At 41.9% G+C, this 20276-nt stretch overlaps 2 protein-coding genes across 3 annotated transcripts in view; both read left to right on the top strand.

The window, feature by feature from the left end:
* Nucleotides 1-3757: 3757 nt before the first annotated feature.
* meaf6 (MYST/Esa1-associated factor 6) lies at nucleotides 3758-8059 on the top strand. 2 transcript variants are annotated; one of them, XM_088328899.1, is made up of 8 exons: nucleotides 3758-3923; nucleotides 4584-4699; nucleotides 4770-4857; nucleotides 4931-4976; nucleotides 5055-5247; nucleotides 7241-7270; nucleotides 7619-7652; nucleotides 7729-8059. In XM_088328899.1, exons 1-8 carry the CDS (start codon nucleotides 3834-3836, stop codon nucleotides 7741-7743), a joined length of 612 nt encoding a protein of 203 aa, XP_088185025.1. In that variant the 5' UTR covers nucleotides 3758-3833; the 3' UTR covers nucleotides 7744-8059. The 2 variants fall into 2 exon arrangements, with proteins under 2 accessions (XP_088185025.1, XP_088185026.1); XM_088328900.1 differs by lacking the exon at nucleotides 7241-7270.
* Nucleotides 8060-9743: 1684 nt separating this feature from the next.
* The window catches only part of ppt1 (palmitoyl-protein thioesterase 1 (ceroid-lipofuscinosis, neuronal 1, infantile)), a 45831-nt gene continuing 35298 nt past the window's right edge, over nucleotides 9744-20276 (top strand). The window contains exon 1 of the mRNA XM_088328897.1: nucleotides 9744-9784. The gene's annotated coding sequence lies outside the window, so the exon portion shown is untranslated. The remainder of the gene's footprint in view (nucleotides 9785-20276) is intronic.

The raw sequence follows: 20276 nt of genomic DNA, 5'->3' as shown, positions 1-20276 counted from the left end.
TATCAGACTTGTATAATGTTGTAATTCTAAACAAATGTCCGGTTCAAAATGATGTCCAGATGAAATAAGAGACTTTTGAGTTACAATCAAACTTATTTATTAATGAAAAGCAAGCACATTGAAACAAGGGCAAAATTACATTCTTGGGTTGCTATAAAATAATACCACGGACTGAAGCATGAGCCTCTTTATTAAAACGTTTCATAGATTTCTGATAGGAGGAGAGAGTAAAACACGTGCACGTAAGCACATTCTGATTGGTTTAGACAGGAATCACATATTTAAATGCAGTGTATAATGTTGGTCGCTAGATGGCGCTGGATGTCACACGTCACTGCCGATCAATGCTGAGGTCAGGCTCATCTCTGAAGAGCACTGAAAGACAACGGCGACCAGATGATGAAGGTGTGTATTTGAGTCAGCTAAGGAGTTTTTCTCCTGCTACTAGTGTCGATGGAGACCAGTACTATCTATTTCATGTGGAGGAGCAAACCCATACCCAGAAAAATGGCCCAGAGCAGGTTGGGCGCCACCAGGTTGTACTTGCCCAAGGCACACCAAAGGAAGTGGTGCCCCTAGGACACTATCGGTTAAGGGATATATGAACAGTGAGGAGATAAAGAGCAATCATGCATCCCTGACATAAATGCGTGAACGATCTCCTGGCAAGGCCTTATTTCTACTGAGGTATACCCATAAGCAAATTGCGCTATGCCAACTTCATGCCCAATCAGACACATTGCGCGCATAGTCACACTTTGTGCCCGCCTGCCCCGAAGCAGTTGGCACTCTGGTGTCATCACAAGCTCTCAGCTGTTTTAGTGGCAGGCCGCTGACTGGACTGGCAGCAGCTGGGATTGCAGCAACACCCACCCATGTTTTAATAGAGATTTGTAAAATAAGATAAGTTATAAAAATAGATGGGTTATTTGTTAATAAACTGAATAAAAAACATTAATAACATATTGACAGAAAGATTTGCTTGTTTTAGGTATAATTATTATTATTTTAAAGCATGTTATCTTATTTTTGGGATAAGATACAAAAATACACATCAAAAAAGCCCAATTATCTTCATGAGCCGATTGTGGATTGCTATGGGCATTTCTGTTTCATTACCATCTGCTATACTAATAAACACTATTAAATGTATTTTCTATTGAAATGAAAAATCATACCCAATACAAGACAAACAAATTGCAGTGCATCATGCCGATAAAAATCATCCGGTCGTAAATCAATGGAAGGCTTACATTTCAGATTAATGGGACAATAAAAACATAATTAAGCAAAAATAAGATCATGATTTCAAAAATCTCATTGGTACTTGCAAGTACTAGTTTTGTGCAACATCAGAGGAAAAGTTTCCCCAATATAAAACAAATTGACCTCAGGCAATGTCTGTCTGACTGCATAATTAAAAAGATGATCACATTGTGTTGCCTCTTCCTCTTTGTATTTATCAAAGCAAAACTCTTTAAAAGCCAGGGTTGCAGAAAAAAAAAATCATTGAATTCCCTCGCAGTTATTTCCAACAAAAGGCGATCATTTATAATGAAAGTGTACCTTATTTTATACCTCGGCAACTGTAACGTTTCTATACTATTTAAATCAGGTTTTTTTAAGCGTGTGAAGTTACTATAAGCTACAGTGCATCACATGTCTGTTTAAAACTGCTATCAACAAATCATTATCTTTGTTATAATGAAATATCTTTAGAGTTCTGCAGCACCTGTTGGTTTAGAACGCTAAAGCAGCAACCTTGTGAAACACAAAGAGGACCGTATATGTATTAAAAATAATAAAATAGCCTCAGTTAAATACAGTAATACTGTTCTTGTTCACCAGGCTTAGTCAGTTTTCTGGAGGAAATCGTGGACTTTATACCTCTGTAGTCAGGAGATTATCTAATTAATTTTAATTAATTCTGTGCAGCAAAGGGCAGCACGGCGGGGCGGTGGTTAGCGCGTGTGTGGCACAGTTCTGAGGTCATGGGTTCAAATCCAGCTACCAACCTTCCTGTGCGGAGTTTGCATGGTCTCCCCGTGCTTGTGTGGGTTTCTTCTGGGCACTCCGGTTTACTCCCACATTTTAAAAAAAACATACATGTCAAGTTAATTGGCCGGTCAGAATTGTCCCTGGGTGTGAATGAGCGAGTGAATTGTCTGTCCCTGTGTGCCCTGCAACTGGCTGGCAACCAGTTCAGCCCACTGCCCGGAGATGGCTGGGATGGGCTCCAGCACCCCCGTGACCCTACTGAGGATAAGCGGTACAGATAATGGATGGATGTATGCAGCCAAATGTAATTGCTAACATTATTGTCCTAAATTAGCTGGATCCCATTTTAAAACATCAGTAAAGATACGAACGACATATGATGCAAAAACCACCTTGAACAGAAACTACTGAGTCACATTGGAGAACATACTGCCATATGGCGTATCATGTGGTTTGCTGGGAGTACTACAGCAGAAATAAGAACATTACAGAAGGTCATCAACACAGCAATCAAAATCATTGGCTGTTCTCTACCCAGGCTGAAGGACAATATCTAGGACTAAGCTCATCCCGGTAAACATCTATTTGACTTGCTGCCCTCTGGCAGATGATACCCGACCGCTTAAGACAGCCATGTCCAAAGTCTGGCCAGGGATCAGTTACGGCCCGTGATCAAATTTTTCCTGGCCCGTGGCCTCTGTCAGAAAACTAATAAGATGTGGCCCGTGGGTAATACTGACAGCGGTATAACATTAATTTGTAAAAAAAAAAAAAATAATAAATATATATATATATATATATATATATATATATATATATATATATATATATATATATATATATATATATATATATATATATATATGTATATATGACAATTTCACCAGATGATGGCAGTAGCCCTTGGCTACCTTGCTTTCACCTTGCCACCCCGTTTCCGACTGCAAATACTGTAAATATAAAAGGTAAGTTGACTGTGAGGGCCGCCGCTTCAAGGACAAGTGGAAATGGAGTCGTTTTTCACCCAAATCCGAAACGACTGTGCCTAACTAATTTGCGAAGAGACTGTGGCTGTTTTAAAAAAATACAATATCAAGAGGCCAGATTGCCCGGCCTAATATGTCTGGCCCAGCACGGCGGCGCACTGGTCAGCGCGTGTGCAGCACTGTTCTGAGGTCGTGGGTTCAAATCCAGCTACCAACCTTCCTGTGCAGAGTTTGTATGTTCTCCCCGTGCTTGCGTGGGTTTCCTCCGGGCACTCCGGTTTCCTCCCACATTCCAAAAACTTGCATTTCAGGTTAAATATTATTATAAAAATTGTCCGTAGGTGTGAATGAGCGAGCTAATTGTCTGTCCCTGTGTGGCCTGCGATTGGCTGGCAACCAGTTCAGGGTGTCCCCTACCCACTGCCCGAAGATAGCTGGGATGGGCTTCAGCACCCCCGCAACCCTACTGAGGATAAGCGTTGCAGATAATGGATGGATGGATGTCTGGACCACTATCTGAAAAGTCTAGGCACTCCTGCCAAAGACTAACCAGGCTCAGAGAAAGTTTTTTTCCCCAGAGCCATCACTACCCTAAACAAGCACACAAAACTCTAGGAGTTTGTTGTAAACAACGGTCACTACGTTGATAACAATAACAATGACAAGAAAGACAATTATATTTTTTTCCAATTCCATATAACCTTGAGCGTTGCAACCACTGTGCTTTAGCTCGTTGCCATTTTTTAACGCTTCTTTACCGCCATCTGTCGGCTACAGCGCTACATTTTGCAACACTACAACCCCCTCTGCCACCTTTTCTCTCCCCACGAACCTCACTGCTGATCCATCATGGCGATGCACGCTAAGGCCACCCCGCCTCAGATCCCGGATACCCGCCGGGAGCTTGCAGAACTTGTTAAAAGGAAACAAGAGCTTGCAGTAGGTTTATGATACCATGGGAAAACACAAGCTGAAATATTTTGAAGCACAGTGCTATGGATGAAGTCAAAATATAATTTTAATTGCAACATTTTAGCTATTGTGCTCGGTGCTTGCATGGGCCATGCTAAATGCTAGGCTAATAACGGCTACGCGTGTTTCACCCCGGGATAATATTTCGGCACTTTCTGACCGTATATCTATGTGTTTTATAAATAGTGTTATATATTCACATTAATACAGCAAACATTTTCGAGACACTTTATTTGTCAGCACTAGCTTCTTTTTATTGTGTAGGCTAGCCAACCTGCTAGCAGCTAAACCCGGGTCCTCGTTACTATAACGCTCTCGCGAGATTTAAAGGTACAAACGTCATCAACGATGGCCATAATTTGTGTTTCGATTTGTATGCAGTTGATCATATATATATATAATATATATATATATATATAATAATATATAATTACCATTAATCAAAGATAACCAATACTTTGTTTCGTCCGGGTACTTTATAGCTCAACTTTCAAATATAAAAGAAGGAACGAATTCAATAATTTCAAAATAAAATTGTAAACATGCGTGTTTTAAATTTTGAAATAACACGTTGCCCCTAAGGAATTTACCCAAAGAAATTGGAAATTTCCTTTGCTTCTTTTGTAGGAAACGCTTGTGAATTTGGAGCGACAAATATATGCATTTGAGGGCAGCTATTTAGAAGACACTCAAATGTACGGCAACATCATCAGGGGATGGGACCGATACCTAACCAATCAAAAGTAAGTTATTAATACAGGGGGAAACAGTTTTGTTTATTTAAGATATTAATCAATATTATGGTTCCCACAGGAACTCTAATAGTAAAACCGATAGAAGGAATAGGAAATTCAAGGAGGCAGAGCGTCTGTTCAGCAAGTCTTCTGTCACGTCAGTTGCTGTAAGTTCATATTGCTTTTTGTGGCCTTATTATGAAATTTTGGCTTTGATTGTAGTTGTGTTTTCTTCAACAGGCAGTGTGTGCACTCGGCGGGATCCCCGATCACATGACTGAAAAACGTGAGCAAAGAGGGATCCTCCCAAAAATCTGGACTGTTATTAAATGAAAGCGCTGAGATCCGCATTTTCCTTTGCCAGGTGAGGCAGGTAGCGGCACCGAAAGTGATGCCTCTCCAGACCTCCAGAACCAAGAGAACGAACCCAGTCAGGAGGACACGGAGGAGGTGGACTCCGCCCTTCAGGATTTGAAGCCACAGAAAGCTGCATCTTCTTCTTCGTCTGGCAGCCATCACGGAAGCCACAAGAAGAGGAAGAACAAAAATCGGCACAGGTAGACACAAATAGGTTATATGTTTATGTTTTATACAGTAGACCACTGATAGTTGACATTTGTACTGAAAATGGAATCACAAAGGGGAAATAGCTGTATAGCGGTGGATAGAAGCCTTTGTTAATGCAAACCTAATGCGTTCGAAACCCTTGGTCCCTCAAAAATAACAAAATATTATAAAGTAAATATTCGTAGTATATTTGTAGATCTTTAAATAACAAATGATATACATATGAAGGAAAAAATATATTTTATCTACCTTTGGTGTGATATGAAGAGCTAGTTGAGTGGAGTAGCGGGTGGATCCAGAGGGAGACGTCCTCCTAATTTTTTTTATAATGGTCACAATCGTCGATTGGTTACGGCCATAGTAATGATTTGTGTGCCTTTTTCTTATGTGGTGATGATCCCAAGCTTTGTTTCCGTGGTTATCGTGTTTTTGTTTCTCCCTTTATCATCAGTGCAAGCCTTGAACCCATCACAAATAAATACGATACAAAAAATACAGTATTGTGTTGCCAACTCGCAAAGTCTGTATGAAGCACACAAGATTTTGAACTGAATAAATAGAAAGGTGTTGTTAGAAATTCATACAATATTTATTTTCAGGATCTTGTGACAGGAACCAATAACAGAACAGAATTTAAATAACGTCGATCAATAAAAGCCTGGCATAAACACCACAAAGGTAGACTTTTTTTGGAGCATATTAAGTATTGTATTTTCATGAACATAGGGTGCACCGTGTGAAGCAGCGCAGTCTCTGCAGCTGGTTTTATATTAGAATTTAACAACACTGGAGGTACACCTGCCCTATATGGCGCGGGTACCCTCTGCTTGCATGAAATGTTCCCTTGCGCATCCAAGGTGCAAATGCTCCGGGCTTCACTGGTCTATTACATTTCCCCAAAATTAGATTCAAAGAGGTTCTAGGGGGGTGGGGGTATTTAGATGCAGGGGGTGGTTGGGTCATTTTTCAGCACAACAAAGACAAGCATACAAGTGTGCATATTTAAAAACACAGCGGTAGCAAAATTGACTTAGGTTGTGGTTTATTTAAGTATTTGTTACAAAGTAAAACACAGATAAAAACTTGTTGAGGTTGTTTTTTCAGCTACCTCCAACCTTCGATTCGTTAATTTTTAATTCTCTCATTTCCACATTCTCGTGCGTAGCGTAGAAATCAACACACAACTGCGGCCAAAAACGCGGAAAGCATTTAATGGAGGGAAAGTGAGGTTTTGGATTGAATTCACATAAGGAGGGGAAGCCTCTGGTAGCACAAGTCAAGGGCTGCACAGACCACAGATTACTGCAAACCACAGACTATTATTACACCATCCCCTGATCTAAAACCTACATTCAAATTGCTAGATACTCTACGGCGTGAGCATCCATGAGCACACTTCTGCTAACAATGCATACAAGAAACGACTAAAAGTCAAAGGGGACACGAAGAAGCCGCATTTAGGTGGAAATTTGAACGATTTCCCAAAACATGGAATTTCCCCCCAAAAGGTTGTAAGGCTTGACTTGACCAAAGCTCGAACCTGTGACCTCCCATTCTAGGGAGCGGGCGCCCAACCCTAAAGCCACCGACCTGGTCTCTGTCCTCGCTCTGCATGAGAGACACACACTGTAAAGGAAAAATCTTGTCAGGCAGTAAAACCTATTCCCGGGGGTCTACTGTGTGTATATATAATATATATATATATATATATATATATATATATATATATATAATGGTATAAAATGAGATTCATCTAAGATTTTGAATCTGTTCTATTTTGGGGGGGAGACTATGGTAGCTTTTCATATTTCGGCCGCTTTTACTTTCACTATACATTAACCCATCAGGCTCTCCTGCCAACACACGCAAGTGACATGCGTGTCACTTCTGTGTAGAAATCGTGATCCGACCGCTGTTGGTAAACTAACTGCTGCTGATCTTTTCCTTCCCCTGTCGTATTGCTGACTCCTTCTCCTTTCCTAGCCCTTCTGCCATGTTTGATTATGACTTTGAGTAAGTTCCAAATTTTACTTCCTGCTCCTGTGGTCTTGCACATTTTACTTGTTCTTAACCACATCTCCAGCTAATTATTTTTCTGTGTCGTGTTGTGATGCATGTCTTTGAATGCTATCACCAGCTTGGTTCTGGGCCCGTGTCCCTTTTTTTTCTCTTTGTGATTGTCAGTGTGCACTTATCAGATTGGCCGGCTGCAAGTTTGTCTGCAAAATGTGGTGCTATTTTGCTTTGGTTTACTTTTCAGGCTCACACATTCTACACTAGTGGCACCACTGTTTGTTGTTGTTCTCAGAAATGTAACCTCTCAACATATTTAAACTCCATTTCTATTTATGATCAATGCAGATTTGACATGAAGGTGAACAAGAAACCAAGAGCTGTGAGTATTCTTCCAAACCTAGTCATGTACTTATTTTTTTAATTTCGTTAGTCCCTGATAATCCTTCACTTTGCAGGAATATTCCACTTGAGAAAGATGAGTTCAAGATTTGGACCCACAAGATAAATGAAAGACTTTGTGAACTTTTTACATGCCCTCTTTTTTCAAATTTCAGTGCTCAAATCATTCCCCAGCTTCCAGGCATCCTGCATGTTACTCCACAGCAGTCGGAAACATTTTGTATTATATTGAAAAAAAGAGTATTTATTTTGTAGGCAATGGACATATTTCCCTTTTTTGTACGTGAAGGCCACATTGTTGAGTCACCCCAGTTGTCTTGTATTGTTTTTATTTCATGGTGTTTTTCAACGAAATAAAATGAAAATGATGTTGGTGTATTTTTTTAATTTAGTTTGTAATATTTTCATTGACACTCAAAATGTGACGCTTGTAATATTTTCATTGACACTCAAAATGTGACGCTTGTAATATTTTCATTAACACTCAAAATGTGACGCCATTATTTAATAAATTTAAAAATAAGTATTTTATTTGCTTATTTTGGACTCACTCTTATTTGTATATATTTTAACAATGACATTGAGAACATAGGAGTAATACTTATGCACAAAGTTGAGGTGAAATAAACTATCTCTCTCTCTATATATATATATATATACACATGTATATTAGAATCAGAAATACTCCAAAATTGCTAATTTTGTCCATAGATGCTGCCATAAACAAACAAAATATTTTAAGTATTTAATTAAAACGATTCCATTCCACTGTCAATAAGGCCACAAGCTTACTGTACACAATAAAAATCTATTCAAGTATTTAATAGATTCAATTCCTGGGTTCTCCAGGTCAAATGTTAAAGTGTCCTTGGGCAACACACTGAACTTATGCCCCTGTTAGCAGGTAGGCGCTTACATGGCTGACGTCGGTGATGAGTCAGGAATCTACATTGGACAAGATGATAATGCTGGAACATGTGTTTGGTTCCGGGTAGATTTACAAAGAGGACTGCCTGGGGAAAACAAAATTCCCACAGTCTTTAATGATATGGGGCTGCATATCAGGCAAAGGCACTGGGGAGATAGCTGTGTTCAATCTGCAATACATGCACAAGTAAATGTTGACATATAGGACAGCTTTCTTATTCCTTTAACTGGTAAAGTGTTTAGAGATTGTGAACTCATTTTACAAGATGACAATGCATCACGCCACTGAGCAAAAACTGAAAGCGTTCCTTGGAGAAAGACGCATCCAGTCAATTTCATGCCGTACAAATAGCCCAGATCTCAACCCAATTGAAAACCTGTCGTGGAAATTGATAAACATTGTCCACAGCAAGGCTTCGACCTCCAAAGATGATCTGGCAAATGAAAACAAAGAGAGTTGGCACCAGATTGATGAAGAATATTGTGTGTCACTCATCAAGTCCATGACTCGGATACTGCAAGCTGTCATAAAGCCAAAGCCAGTACAACTGAATACCAGTGATATATTTTGATTGTTATTTGTCTGTTTTCATGATTCCATATTTTCTTCCTCAGAATTCAATTATTCCACATTTATTACCATGCACTTGCTCTATTAAAATAATCTTTACTGACGATTGCAATGTTTATTTCTTAATATTTTTTTTTGTGTTTCTGAATATTAAAATGTAGCACTTTGGAATGACGGTACGTTTGATTAATGTTTCTGATCTGTGTTTTTTTCCACAGAATAAAATGTCTGAGAGAGCACTTGTCCAAGACTGATGAGTCCATACCTTTTGCCAAGGGTTGAATAAATGCAGACCATTTACCATTTTCAAATACCATAAAAACAAAGCAAACTGAAAGCAGAATTGCATCGCGAAAGTAAATTTTGAATCAAAACAATTTTTATTTTTTTCTGATTGTACATTTTATTATTTGCCTACGACACTTCAAGTGGCAATACGTTTTCCGAAAATGGCTATCGAATGAATTTTGATTGAATAAATTAATACGGAATCAACTTGCTCAACCAGACGTCTGGTGGAGTACCAAAACTGGCCAGTGAGGAGCAGCATATTCCCACGGCATTCTAAAAGAAGAATCAAGTCCGAGTTTCTGCCATTGAACCCTTGTTCACAGGTACAGTAAATGCCTTAAAATTGTATTTTTATCTTATTTCTAATCTTTATTATCCAGAAGAGTTTGGAATGCGTATGAACGTACGAACTGTTGCTTTGAAAAAATGTTTTGGTTCTTAGAACAATTCGGTGTCGAACAGATATCGTGTCTGTATGCATGTATGTATATACACATTCATACATGTGTGTGTGTGTGATTTTATATATATGTATATATATATATATATATATACAGCGCCGTGTCAGTACCAGGGGGAGACAATATCCGGGAGGTCAGTGTTCAAAGGGTTCTTGTCTGGGAGGACAGTGTCTGGAGGGCCCACACCCAAAAGGATCATGTTTTCAGAGCACTGTGGTAGGCTTTCCGCATTGTCACTTGCAGTATGATCAACATCTTGTTCGGGGATGTGCTGACTTCCTTGACTGGATGTATCGACTGTGAGAGATTCAGACTGGGCATCAGATCTGCTGTCGAGTGAGTTATCCTCCACCTCTGAATGAACTTGCTCTTCACCTGACTGTATCACCCAGTTTACTGTATGGACATCACTGTCTTCAGCCGCGTCAGGTACATCAGGGCATACATCACTTCCATGCATAGCAGCATCACACCCTGAGTGTTCAGATTCGCTGGCCAGATCTCCCTCACAGGGCAAGAAGCTATCAGAGAGTAGCAAATTCCTGTGAACTACCTTCTCTTTGCCCGTCAGGCAATCCTTGACTCTATAGACATTGAGATCAGGCTTGACTGATATGAATTCATACGGGGTCGACTCCCACTTATCTGCAACCTTGCGTTTCCCTGGGACACCTCTGATGGCGATCAACACCCGGTCTCCCACAACGAGGGGGGATCCTTTGGCCCTACGGTTGTACAGCTTGGCATGGCGAGTCTGTTCTCTGAGAGTGTTCCGCCGTACAATCTGAGCAGCTTCATGTAGATCCTTCTTCAGATGGGTTACAAAGTCAGAGTAGCTGACAACAGCATCATTGGTACTAGCATGTTGAAACATGACATCGACAGGGGGACGAGGGATCCTCCCAAACACTAGGTAGAACGGTGCAAACCCTGTTGTCTCATGCTCTGTGCAGTTGTAGCAGAAGTCTGCTGCAGCATTTGTGGCCAATTTGCTTTGGGTTGAGTGGGAAGGGTTCTGATCATATATCCCAATGTTCTGTTAAATCGTTCTGCTAAACCATTTCCCATGGGGTGGTACAGAGTCAAATGGGATTTCTGCACCCCAGCCATCTCTATAAGCTCTTTGATCAGTTTGCTCTCAAAATTGGCTCCCAGATCAGAGTGGATACGCCAAGGGAAACCATAGACAAGAAAGAAATCCTGCCACTGACAGCGAGCAACTTGTTTGTTGATTCCTGCAAGGGAAGGCATGCGCCATCTTGGAGAAATGATCAGTTATGACCAGGACATCTACAGACTTGTTCTATTGCTCAGCAGTCCAAAAGTCTATACAGACCAACTCCATAGGCTCAGAGGTGACTAGGTTCTTGAGTGGTGCACAGTTGTGTGGTTCCGGTGTTTTCCCTACTATACAACGCTGACAGGATTTAACATAGTTCACAACATCACGTTCCATGCCATTCAAGAAGAATCGTTGCTTCAGCAGAGACAAAATACGGTTCTGGCCTTGGTGACCTGCTGAGTCATGGAAACCGTGGAGGACTAGGGGCAGCAGTAGCTCAGGAGGTAGAGTGCTCGTCTTGGGATCAAGGGATCCCAGTTCGAATCCCGGCCCGTCCGTGTTACATGTCGAAGTGTCCTTGGGTAAGACACTGAACCCCTAATACCCCCAATAAGCAGGTTAGCGCCTTACATGGCTGCAAGGCCGCTATTGGGAAATGTGGAGCACATTGTAAAGCGCTTTGGGAAGTCATTGACTTGAAAAGCGCTATATAAATGCAGATCATTTCATTTCACTTTCTGCTTCAATGAGTCAGGCATCACAAACTGGAAGATCTTCTTGGCCATGCGAGGATCTTTCCTTATTTTGTAGAGCATGCCATTCTGTATGGTGAGTCTGCTCCAATGCTTCAGTAGTTTCATCACACTAGGCGACTCGACAGCTCTCTCACGCTTGGTAGGTCTCCTGTGTCTACAAAGTACATGGTTCTGCTTATTGTGTTGTCGTGTTCTTGTAGACCAACAAGCTGACTCTGTGGAAGTGCCGTTGACTGATCTTCCTTCTGCAGAAGATTGAAGTTAGCATCCGTTCCTATTACTTGACCCACGCCGCCTGGACTGAGCACTGAGGACAGCAGCAACTTCTTCTGATGTCACAGAACCATTTGTGCCTGGTGGAACTGCCCTTTTCACTCACTCATCTGATGTCCCAGAACTCTCGTCTACAACAGCGTGACAATTGTTGGATACTTTGAACACCTCTTGCACAGTACTGTTGTTCACCCCGTTGACCTGGTCCAACAGCGAGGTATAGGGCTCGGTAACAAGGCGATGACCCACACATGACCGTACAAGCGATGTTCTTTGGGCCGAGAATGTACTTCAGGTCCAAATTGTATGCAGCTAGCTTCCCTACCCACCGCTGTTCACACGCATCAAGTCTTGGTTTGGTCAAAATGTATGTCAGCGGGTTATTGTCGGTCCACGTGGTGTCTTCCTTTCAACCAATGGCTGAATTTATCACATACTGACCATTTCAAGGCAAGAAATTCGAGCCCGTGTGCAGGGTAGTTGAGCTAGGAGCGACGAAGGATGCGTCGACAGCCAGAATAAACGGCGCATCAAAATCTGGGTGGGCCAGAGTGACACCTGTCAAGAGGTCGTGTTTCAGTGTTTCAAACGCGTTCTGGCATGCATCAGACCAATCAGCAGGCGTCAGCTTCACTTGGCCTTTCCTCACTTGTTTGCGGCCTCTCTTGCACTTATACTGGGCACCAGATTCAGATGTGAGCCTAAACAGAGGTTTTGCCTTTGCAGAACATGCCTCAATGAAGCTTTGGTAATACATCACCATGCCTAGAAAAGATCTGATTTTACCAGGGCACGGCGTCTTACCGTCAGACTCCATTAGGTCAGCGACTTGTAGGTCATTTATCACTCTCACCTTCTCCGGGTCAGTCGGAATTCCATCCTCACTGTTGACATGCCCGAGAAATTTCACAGTCCGTCTGAGGAAAAAACACTTTTTGGGTGCAAGCTTGAGGTTGTGTTCCTTGAGGCGAGTAAACACCATCTGCAGGAATATCGACATCATCATCCTCATAAATGTTGCTGGGCTGTTGCAAAGTCCCTGAGGGAGCCGGTTGTACTCGTGAAGCCCGAAGGGTGATGAGAATGCCGTGTACTTTTTGTCATCAGGGTGCAAGGGGACATTGTAGTAGCCTGATGTCATGTCCACCGTGCAGAAAAAGGCATTTCCCCCAAGTGCGACCAAAGCATCAGCTTGATGCGGTTGTGGGTAGGCATCCTTTATGGTTCTCGCATTAAGCCTTCTAAAATTAATACATATCCTGAGTTCTCCATTCCGCTTCCATATGAGAACAAGCGCAGACGCATAGTCGCTAGCCGACTTCTGAATAATTCCTTTCTCTTCCATCTCGTTCAGAGTCGTCCTCAGTTTTTCATACTGACTTGGTGGTATGCGTCTGTAAGGTAGACGGAACGGCTTACCATCAACAAGGTGGAAATTATGTACAAACTCTTTGGCCTCTCCACAGTCCATCTTATGGCGAGAAAAGATTGACTCGAATTGTTCGATGACATGAAGGAGCTTGTCTTTACACTGCAGCGAAACCTCGCATGACTTCAGGTCAATGTCTTGCAGTCCCAGAGCTTACAATGTACGCATCATGTCCTCTTCTGACCTGGTTCGGACCTCTTTGCTCTGTACACTCTACAAGTTGCATTTGACCTCCTCTGCACTGGGCAGGTCTTCCGTTGCGATATAAGGAGACACATCTGCTATTTTTCTGTTTCTTCTCAGTACCACAACTCTGTCCGTAGGATTAAAGACTTTAACAGGCACCCACCCATCACACCAGAATGGAGTAACAACTCGCCCGATAAGGACTTATCTGGGCCCAGCCTTAGATTGGGTTGGATCAACAACCACAGTGCTGCCCGCTGACATCCCGGCCGACTCAGGTAACTTGCCCCAAATAAGGTACTCGGTCCGTGGATTCAGCGTCACGCAACTCTTGATTTTAACTGTCCCTACCCTATCTGGAATGCAATCACCTTTCCATCTCTTTGTGTTGGAAAGCATTGACAGGAAGTGACTGTGGTCATCAGACAGACCATTGTCAGGAGTGGAAACTAATCTCCAAGAACCGTCAGTGCTCTTCAATTGAGTCAAAATATGTTTGATGGCATTGCTGCCAAGGATCATCTGTTCTGTCTGGCCTGGCACAGCCATTACTGGCATTATCATTTTGCATCCGTAAACGGTGACGTGAATGTCGTACATGTCTCTGGGACAAACTTAGTGTCCACCGCAGCCTACAATGACATAGTTATCAGCCGTGTAACTCACCATGTCAGGGAATTGCTGCAGCAGGGACTTGGCAGTTGCCTCACTTACTGTACAAGCCATTGACCCGCTGTCTAACATTGCTCTGAAAGTGGGGCCATCTTGCACAAGTACAGGTGTGTAAAACACTTCGTCAGTCTCCGCTATTCTCTGAAACCCCTGAAAGATCAGCTTCTTCGATGGAGGTATCGTGTTGCTGTACATCTCATAGATGGATTGATTATCTTGCATGTCAGGCATCACATTAGTGGTGGGAGGCACACTCAGTTGATCTGCACTGTTCTCCCCTATGGGCAGACCAGTCAGTTTCCCTGAGGCAGTGGGACAGCTTTCTTCACTGGACAGTCACGTCGAGAATGCCCTGGGGCATGGCACTGAAAGCAAAGCTCTTTTTCTCGGCAATGAGAGAGAGCACTGTGTTTGTCATCTTTGCAAATAATACATGGCTTGTCAGTGAAAACATTAATTCGGTCTCCAGTTCGCCTGGTTGGAGTTCGCCTTCTCTCTTGAAACTGGCTAGAGGCGCCACGTAGCATAACTTTCTCCAACATACTAATAACGTCCGTTAGAGGGACATACTGTGGGCTCGAAGTCTGAGGTGGCTTGTGCATGAGGGTTGGACCATGGTTCACCTCAGCTTTGTGTACAGCAATTTCCGCCCTACTCACAGGTTGTTGTGGGGAAGCTGCTTTGTAGCTCTTCTTAGCGTGGTATTCATTTAGCACTTCTAGTACTTCACATGCTGACCACTTATCGATGGTTTTGGATCTGAAAGTGAGTGCCAGTACTTTGCAAGAGCAGTTCCTAATAAACATGCGAGTTACCTCAATTTCAGGGTTGTCCATGTTTTGCCCTGCTCTCTCAAGCAGTCAGAGGCAAGGTCAGCTGCTCTGTTTAGTCTCAGCCAGTTGTCATAGGGGTCTTCCTGGTCTTTGGGCAAGGTTGAGTAAACGTCAGCTAAAGGGACAGCAGAGTACTTGGTACAGCTAAAGTGTTTCCTGAGAAGACTATAAATCATGTCAGGACGGCTATATTACTGTTTCTAATGCCAAACCTAACTACATCTTTAGCTTTTCCTCTCAAATGCATAATGATTTCCTCGGCCTGCTCTTCAAGCCTCACATTACTCTTCTTAATAAATGTCCGCAATAGATCTTCCCACTCATGTACTTTTATTGAGTCTGAGCCATCCCCAATAAATGACGGTGGTTCCTTAACTTTTCTCTGTGTAACCACCTGAACCTGTGATACATCTGACGCATGACTAGGCTGACTCAATATGTTTGCTACATCTTGTGTGGCAGCAGCGCTAGGAGCTACTATACTGTGTTACTGTATACGAGAGTAAATGATATCAGCCAACTTATGTCCTATCTCCTGAATAATATTTGTCATCTGATCAGCTACACCCTCAGAAATGTCACTCGTGCTCTGATTAAACATGTTTCAAAGATGTCTCATCAACAGAAAAAAATGTAAATAAGTCAAAATCACAAAATAAATCAGCAGCCTCCGTAACACGTCAATGTATAGCACATTTAGTTATCTGCATCACCGTGACACTGCACAGTAATGAGCTTAACGATAACGTCGTTCATGTAACTACAATTTCAAATACTGTGAGCTTGACAGAAGTCACGGGTCACGGCACCAATGTAACCGCGGTGTACCTGTCCCACCAAAAGATCCACATTCACGCTGGACTGGACGATGAGGTTTTTATTACAGTTGCTGCAAATGAATGAGTCACAACACAACACGTGGTAAGCTTCTCTGTTGGCTTTGATCTCGTTGACAGCTCTTTGTAGACTGCCAAAAAACCCCTACCTTCCTGTCGCAAAGTCTAAAGCCAAAGCCACATACCAGCAGGTGGCACTGTTAGACTCATCATTGCAGGACACGGATACAGAAACTATACAACATATTTCAGCAGGAATTTCAATAAAACAAAAGTTATAATTACACCCGTTACATACATATATATATATATATATATATATATATATATATATATATATATATATATATATATATATATATATATATGCTACTGAGGCATATTTTTGCAGAGACACAGTGTATTATCAAGCAACTAATGGTGAAACATTAAATGGCCTGGAGAGGGATGGGCGCCCCTACGTCCCTAGTGGTTTTAAAGGATCCAAACAAAACAGACAGCAGTAAAAACCAAATAATTTTACAAAACACGAATCGACATAATGGGCTGCCATCTTGCTGCTACAGTAGTGGTGGGCCGTCAGGGCCTTCAAGGCCTTCTCTCTTGGCATTAAAAATATCCGAATCGGGATGTTAATTATATTTTGTCCACGAATACATATTGAATTATTACAAATTGTCTGCCAGTTTCCTTTCATTGCTTTTCCCCTGGCTGTGGTTCTTCCAGATGTGTGTTTCCATATTAAAGCATTTACCCAATCTCATTTCAGCCATTACTTGTTGCCAGGGTCAAGCATTTACCCAGAGACCTTCACAATGAGCTTTGAAGACCTTGAATCATAAAAAAGTGACAATAAAGTATTGGTTTAGACAATCAGATTTTTGAGTTGGCGGAGCCAGGGTCTTCTACAAGGCTTAAGGAAACAGCGGTTTCACAAACTATAATTGGCTAGCGGACAGTAATGGAAATATCACAACGAAAAAGTGAAGGTCCCCATGTCCACTGCTTCTGCTGAGCAGAAATTTTTAGCCTTAAATCGAATACAAATATGACCGGACTTTCAGCATTAGTTTCGATCGTGATAGAAAAGAACCTCTTGATGGAAGTGAAATGCAGGGATAATCTATTAGAAAGATTAATTGACATCATCTTGGGGAAAGAAAGAAGAATGAATTGTGTGCACAAAGAAAAATATTTTTGGTGAGTAAAATTGGCTATGTCTTTTCATAATATTGTAAATTTATGAGGTTATTAATGTTTTTTGATTTGTGTCGCAATTGTAGGTTCCTAAAATGTTTATTTTTAGCCAAAAAATAGTTATTTAGGGTTGTATTGTAACACTATTGAAGGCCGAGGTGTGAAATGCATGGCACGTCACTGTGCTACAGGTAGCCCAAAACCCAAAAGCTTGGTTTGGTCACTGAGTCTCAGTTGTTTGTACTTTTCCTCTTGTTTTTAGCGCTCAATTTTTGGTTGTATGACACAATACAGTGACTTTTAGTGGTCCAATAATACACACTGTCCCTTTAAACATAGCAAAAATAAATTATTTAAAATCTCTTTACGAGACTAAGGCAGCTGTCGCCTGACAAATAAACTGGAAAATAAGTAATAGTTTAATCTAACCTTGGCAGACACGGTAATGGATAAACTGCAGTCTCCCAAAAACATTCCCTGGTTTTACTGTCGCCTTAGAGTCACGTTTCATTTGGCGTTCTCAAATTGTTTCCTACACCAGAGCAACGACACCTTTTAATTTGGAGGTGAAAATGTTTTAACTTCTAGGACAATGTGAAAATGTTCTTTTGTGCAAGAGCATTCCAAAAATATTGTGGAGACACTATTATTATGGCTTGTCGCAGTTATACATAGTTTAGTGAGCAATGTACAATCATAGTTGAGGTTAGGCAATTTCAGAGGTGGGCGTGGCTACATCAAAAAATGTCTGTCACCCCTGAAAATTCTACGTGTTCTTGGCATACCGATTATTATCATCCCTCATGAGCAAAGCGAGGCTGGTGATAAGGTTTTTGTTTTTGATCGAAGTACGTACAGTGCATCCGGAAAGTATTCACGGCGCTTCACTTTTTCCACATTTTGTTATGTTACAGCCTCATTCCAAATTGTATTAATTTAATCTCTTATCTCAAAATTCTATGTGAAAAACTTTTTTTTTTTTAACTTTTTTTTTAAATTTATTAAAAATAGAAAACTAAGAAATCACATTTACATAAGTATTCGCAGCCTTTGCTTAATACTTTGTTGATCCACCTTTGGCAGCAAATACAGCCTCAAGTCTTTTTGAATATGATCCCACATCCCAAGTTTAGCACACCTATATTTAGGCAGTTTTGCCCATTCTTCTTTGCAATAAGTCTCAAGCTCAATCAGGTTGGATGGGAGACGTTTTAAAACAGCCATTTTCAGATCTCTCCAGAGATGTTTGACTCTGAGTCTGGACTCTGGCTGGGCCACTCCAGGACATTCACGGAGTGGTTCTGTAGCCAATCTTTTGAGATCTTGGCTGTGTGCTTTAGGTCGTTGTCCTGCTGAAAAATGAACCTTCGCCCCAGCCTGAGGTCAAGAGCGCTCTGGAACAGGTTTTCATCCAGGATATCTCCATATATTGCTGCATTCATTTTTCCTTCAATCCTGACTAGTCTGCCAGTTCCTGCTGCTGAAAAACATCCCCACAGCATGATGCTGCCACCACCATGCTTCACTGTAGGGATGGTATTGGCCTGGTGATGAGCGGTGCCTGGTTTCCTCCAAACATGGCGCCTGGCATTCACACCAAAGAGTTCAATCTTTGTCTAATCAGACCAGAGAATTTTGTTTTTCATGGTCTGAGAGTCATTCAGGTGCTTTTTGGCAAATTCCAGACGGGCTTCCATGTTCCTTTTACTAAGGAGTGGCTTTCGTCTGGCCACTCTACCATACAGGCCTGATTGGTGGATTGCTGCAGAGATGGTTGTCCTTCTGGAAGGCTCTCCTCTCTCCACAGAGGAACGCTGGAGCTCTGACAGAGTGACCATCGGGTTCTTGGTCACCTCCCTGACTAAGGCCCTTCTTCCCCGATCGCTCAGTTTAGAAGGCCGGCCAGCTCTAGGAAGAGTCCTGGTGGTTCCAAATGTCTTCCATTTACGAATAATGGAGGCCACTGTGCTCATTGGGACCTTCAAAGCAGCAGAATTTTTTCTGTATCCTTCCCCAGATTTGTGCCTCAAGACAATCCTGTCTCGCAGGTCTACAGACAGTTCTTTTGACTTCCTGCTTGGTGTTTGTGCTCTGACATTCACACTCAACTGTGGGACCTTATATAGACACACCATATAAAATAGTGCCCCTATTGTCCTAGTGGTTAAGGGATCCAACCCAACCCAAAAGTCTGAAATGTATTGTGATTACTTGACTTTTGTTCAAGGTAACAGCCATCCATTATCTGCACCGCTTATCCTCAGTAGGGTCGCAGGGGTGCTGGAGGCCATCCCAGCTATCCTCGGGCGGTGTGCAGGGGACACCCTGAACTGGTTGTCAGCCAGTCGCAAGGCACACAGGGACAGACAAATCGCTTGCTCATTCACACCTAGGGACAATTAACCTAAGATACATGTAGTTTTTGGAATGTGGGAGGAAATTAGAGTGCCCGGAGGAAACCCACGCAAGCACAGGGAGAACATGCAAACTCCACACAGGAGGTTCGATCGCATGACCTCAGAACTCTGCCGCACACGCTCTAACCACTGCGCCGCCGTGCTGCCTTTTAAGGTAACATTTTGTACAAAATTACGTATTGTTGTTTAAATTGTTGTTAAATAATACTGAATATGGTAACTGTTCTGCCTTTGAGAGACATACAGAGTGGTCTTGAGCGCCTTCTCATAGTTCATATTTCAATTGTTTGTTGCTAAAAGGAGGCCAACTTTCAAACACTCATTGCAAATCCTCTTTTGCTGTTCCTTTGGACAATAGTTGTCCCATACCTGTCAATCTGTACGGTTTTGCCGTACAAAGTACGTTTTTTGTGCATTTTAAGACGAGTACGACATACAAGGAAATCTGTACGGAAAAACGCAAATCTGTCAATCGCATGCGTCTGCCGCCTGGGGATTTCTTATCATGCATCATTCCGAAAAAAAAAAAAAAGTTATTTGATTATCTTATATTTTGTACAGGAAAATACGACAGTTTGTACGGGCATGGAGCTGTGGAGGTTGACAGGTAGGTTGTTGATGATATATTTTGATAATATTCAAAGTCTGAGGAAAATCCGTATTGAAAATATGCGACCCAACCAATGGCAATAA

Source organism: Urocampus carinirostris, chromosome 2 (assembly GCF_059441175.1).
Source record: "Urocampus carinirostris isolate Australia breed hairy pipefish chromosome 2, RoL_Ucar_1.0, whole genome shotgun sequence".
NCBI lineage: Eukaryota > Metazoa > Chordata > Actinopteri > Syngnathiformes > Syngnathidae > Urocampus > Urocampus carinirostris.
Note: the sequence above shows the minus strand (reverse complement) of the source record. Positions and strands in the feature narration are given on the sequence as shown.

Excerpts from the sequence above, each read along its gene's own strand:
- meaf6 (XM_088328899.1), top strand. The coding sequence starts at position 3,834 with ATGGCGATGCACGCTAAGGCCACCCCGCCTCAGATCCCGGATACCCGC. Across the intron at positions 4,858-4,930 it reads CTTCTGTCACGTCAGTTGCT|GCAGTGTGTGCACTCGGCGG; the intron begins GTAAGTTCATAT and ends TTTCTTCAACAG. Across the intron at positions 4,977-5,054 it reads CGATCACATGACTGAAAAAC|GTGAGGCAGGTAGCGGCACC; the intron begins GTGAGCAAAGAG and ends TTCCTTTGCCAG.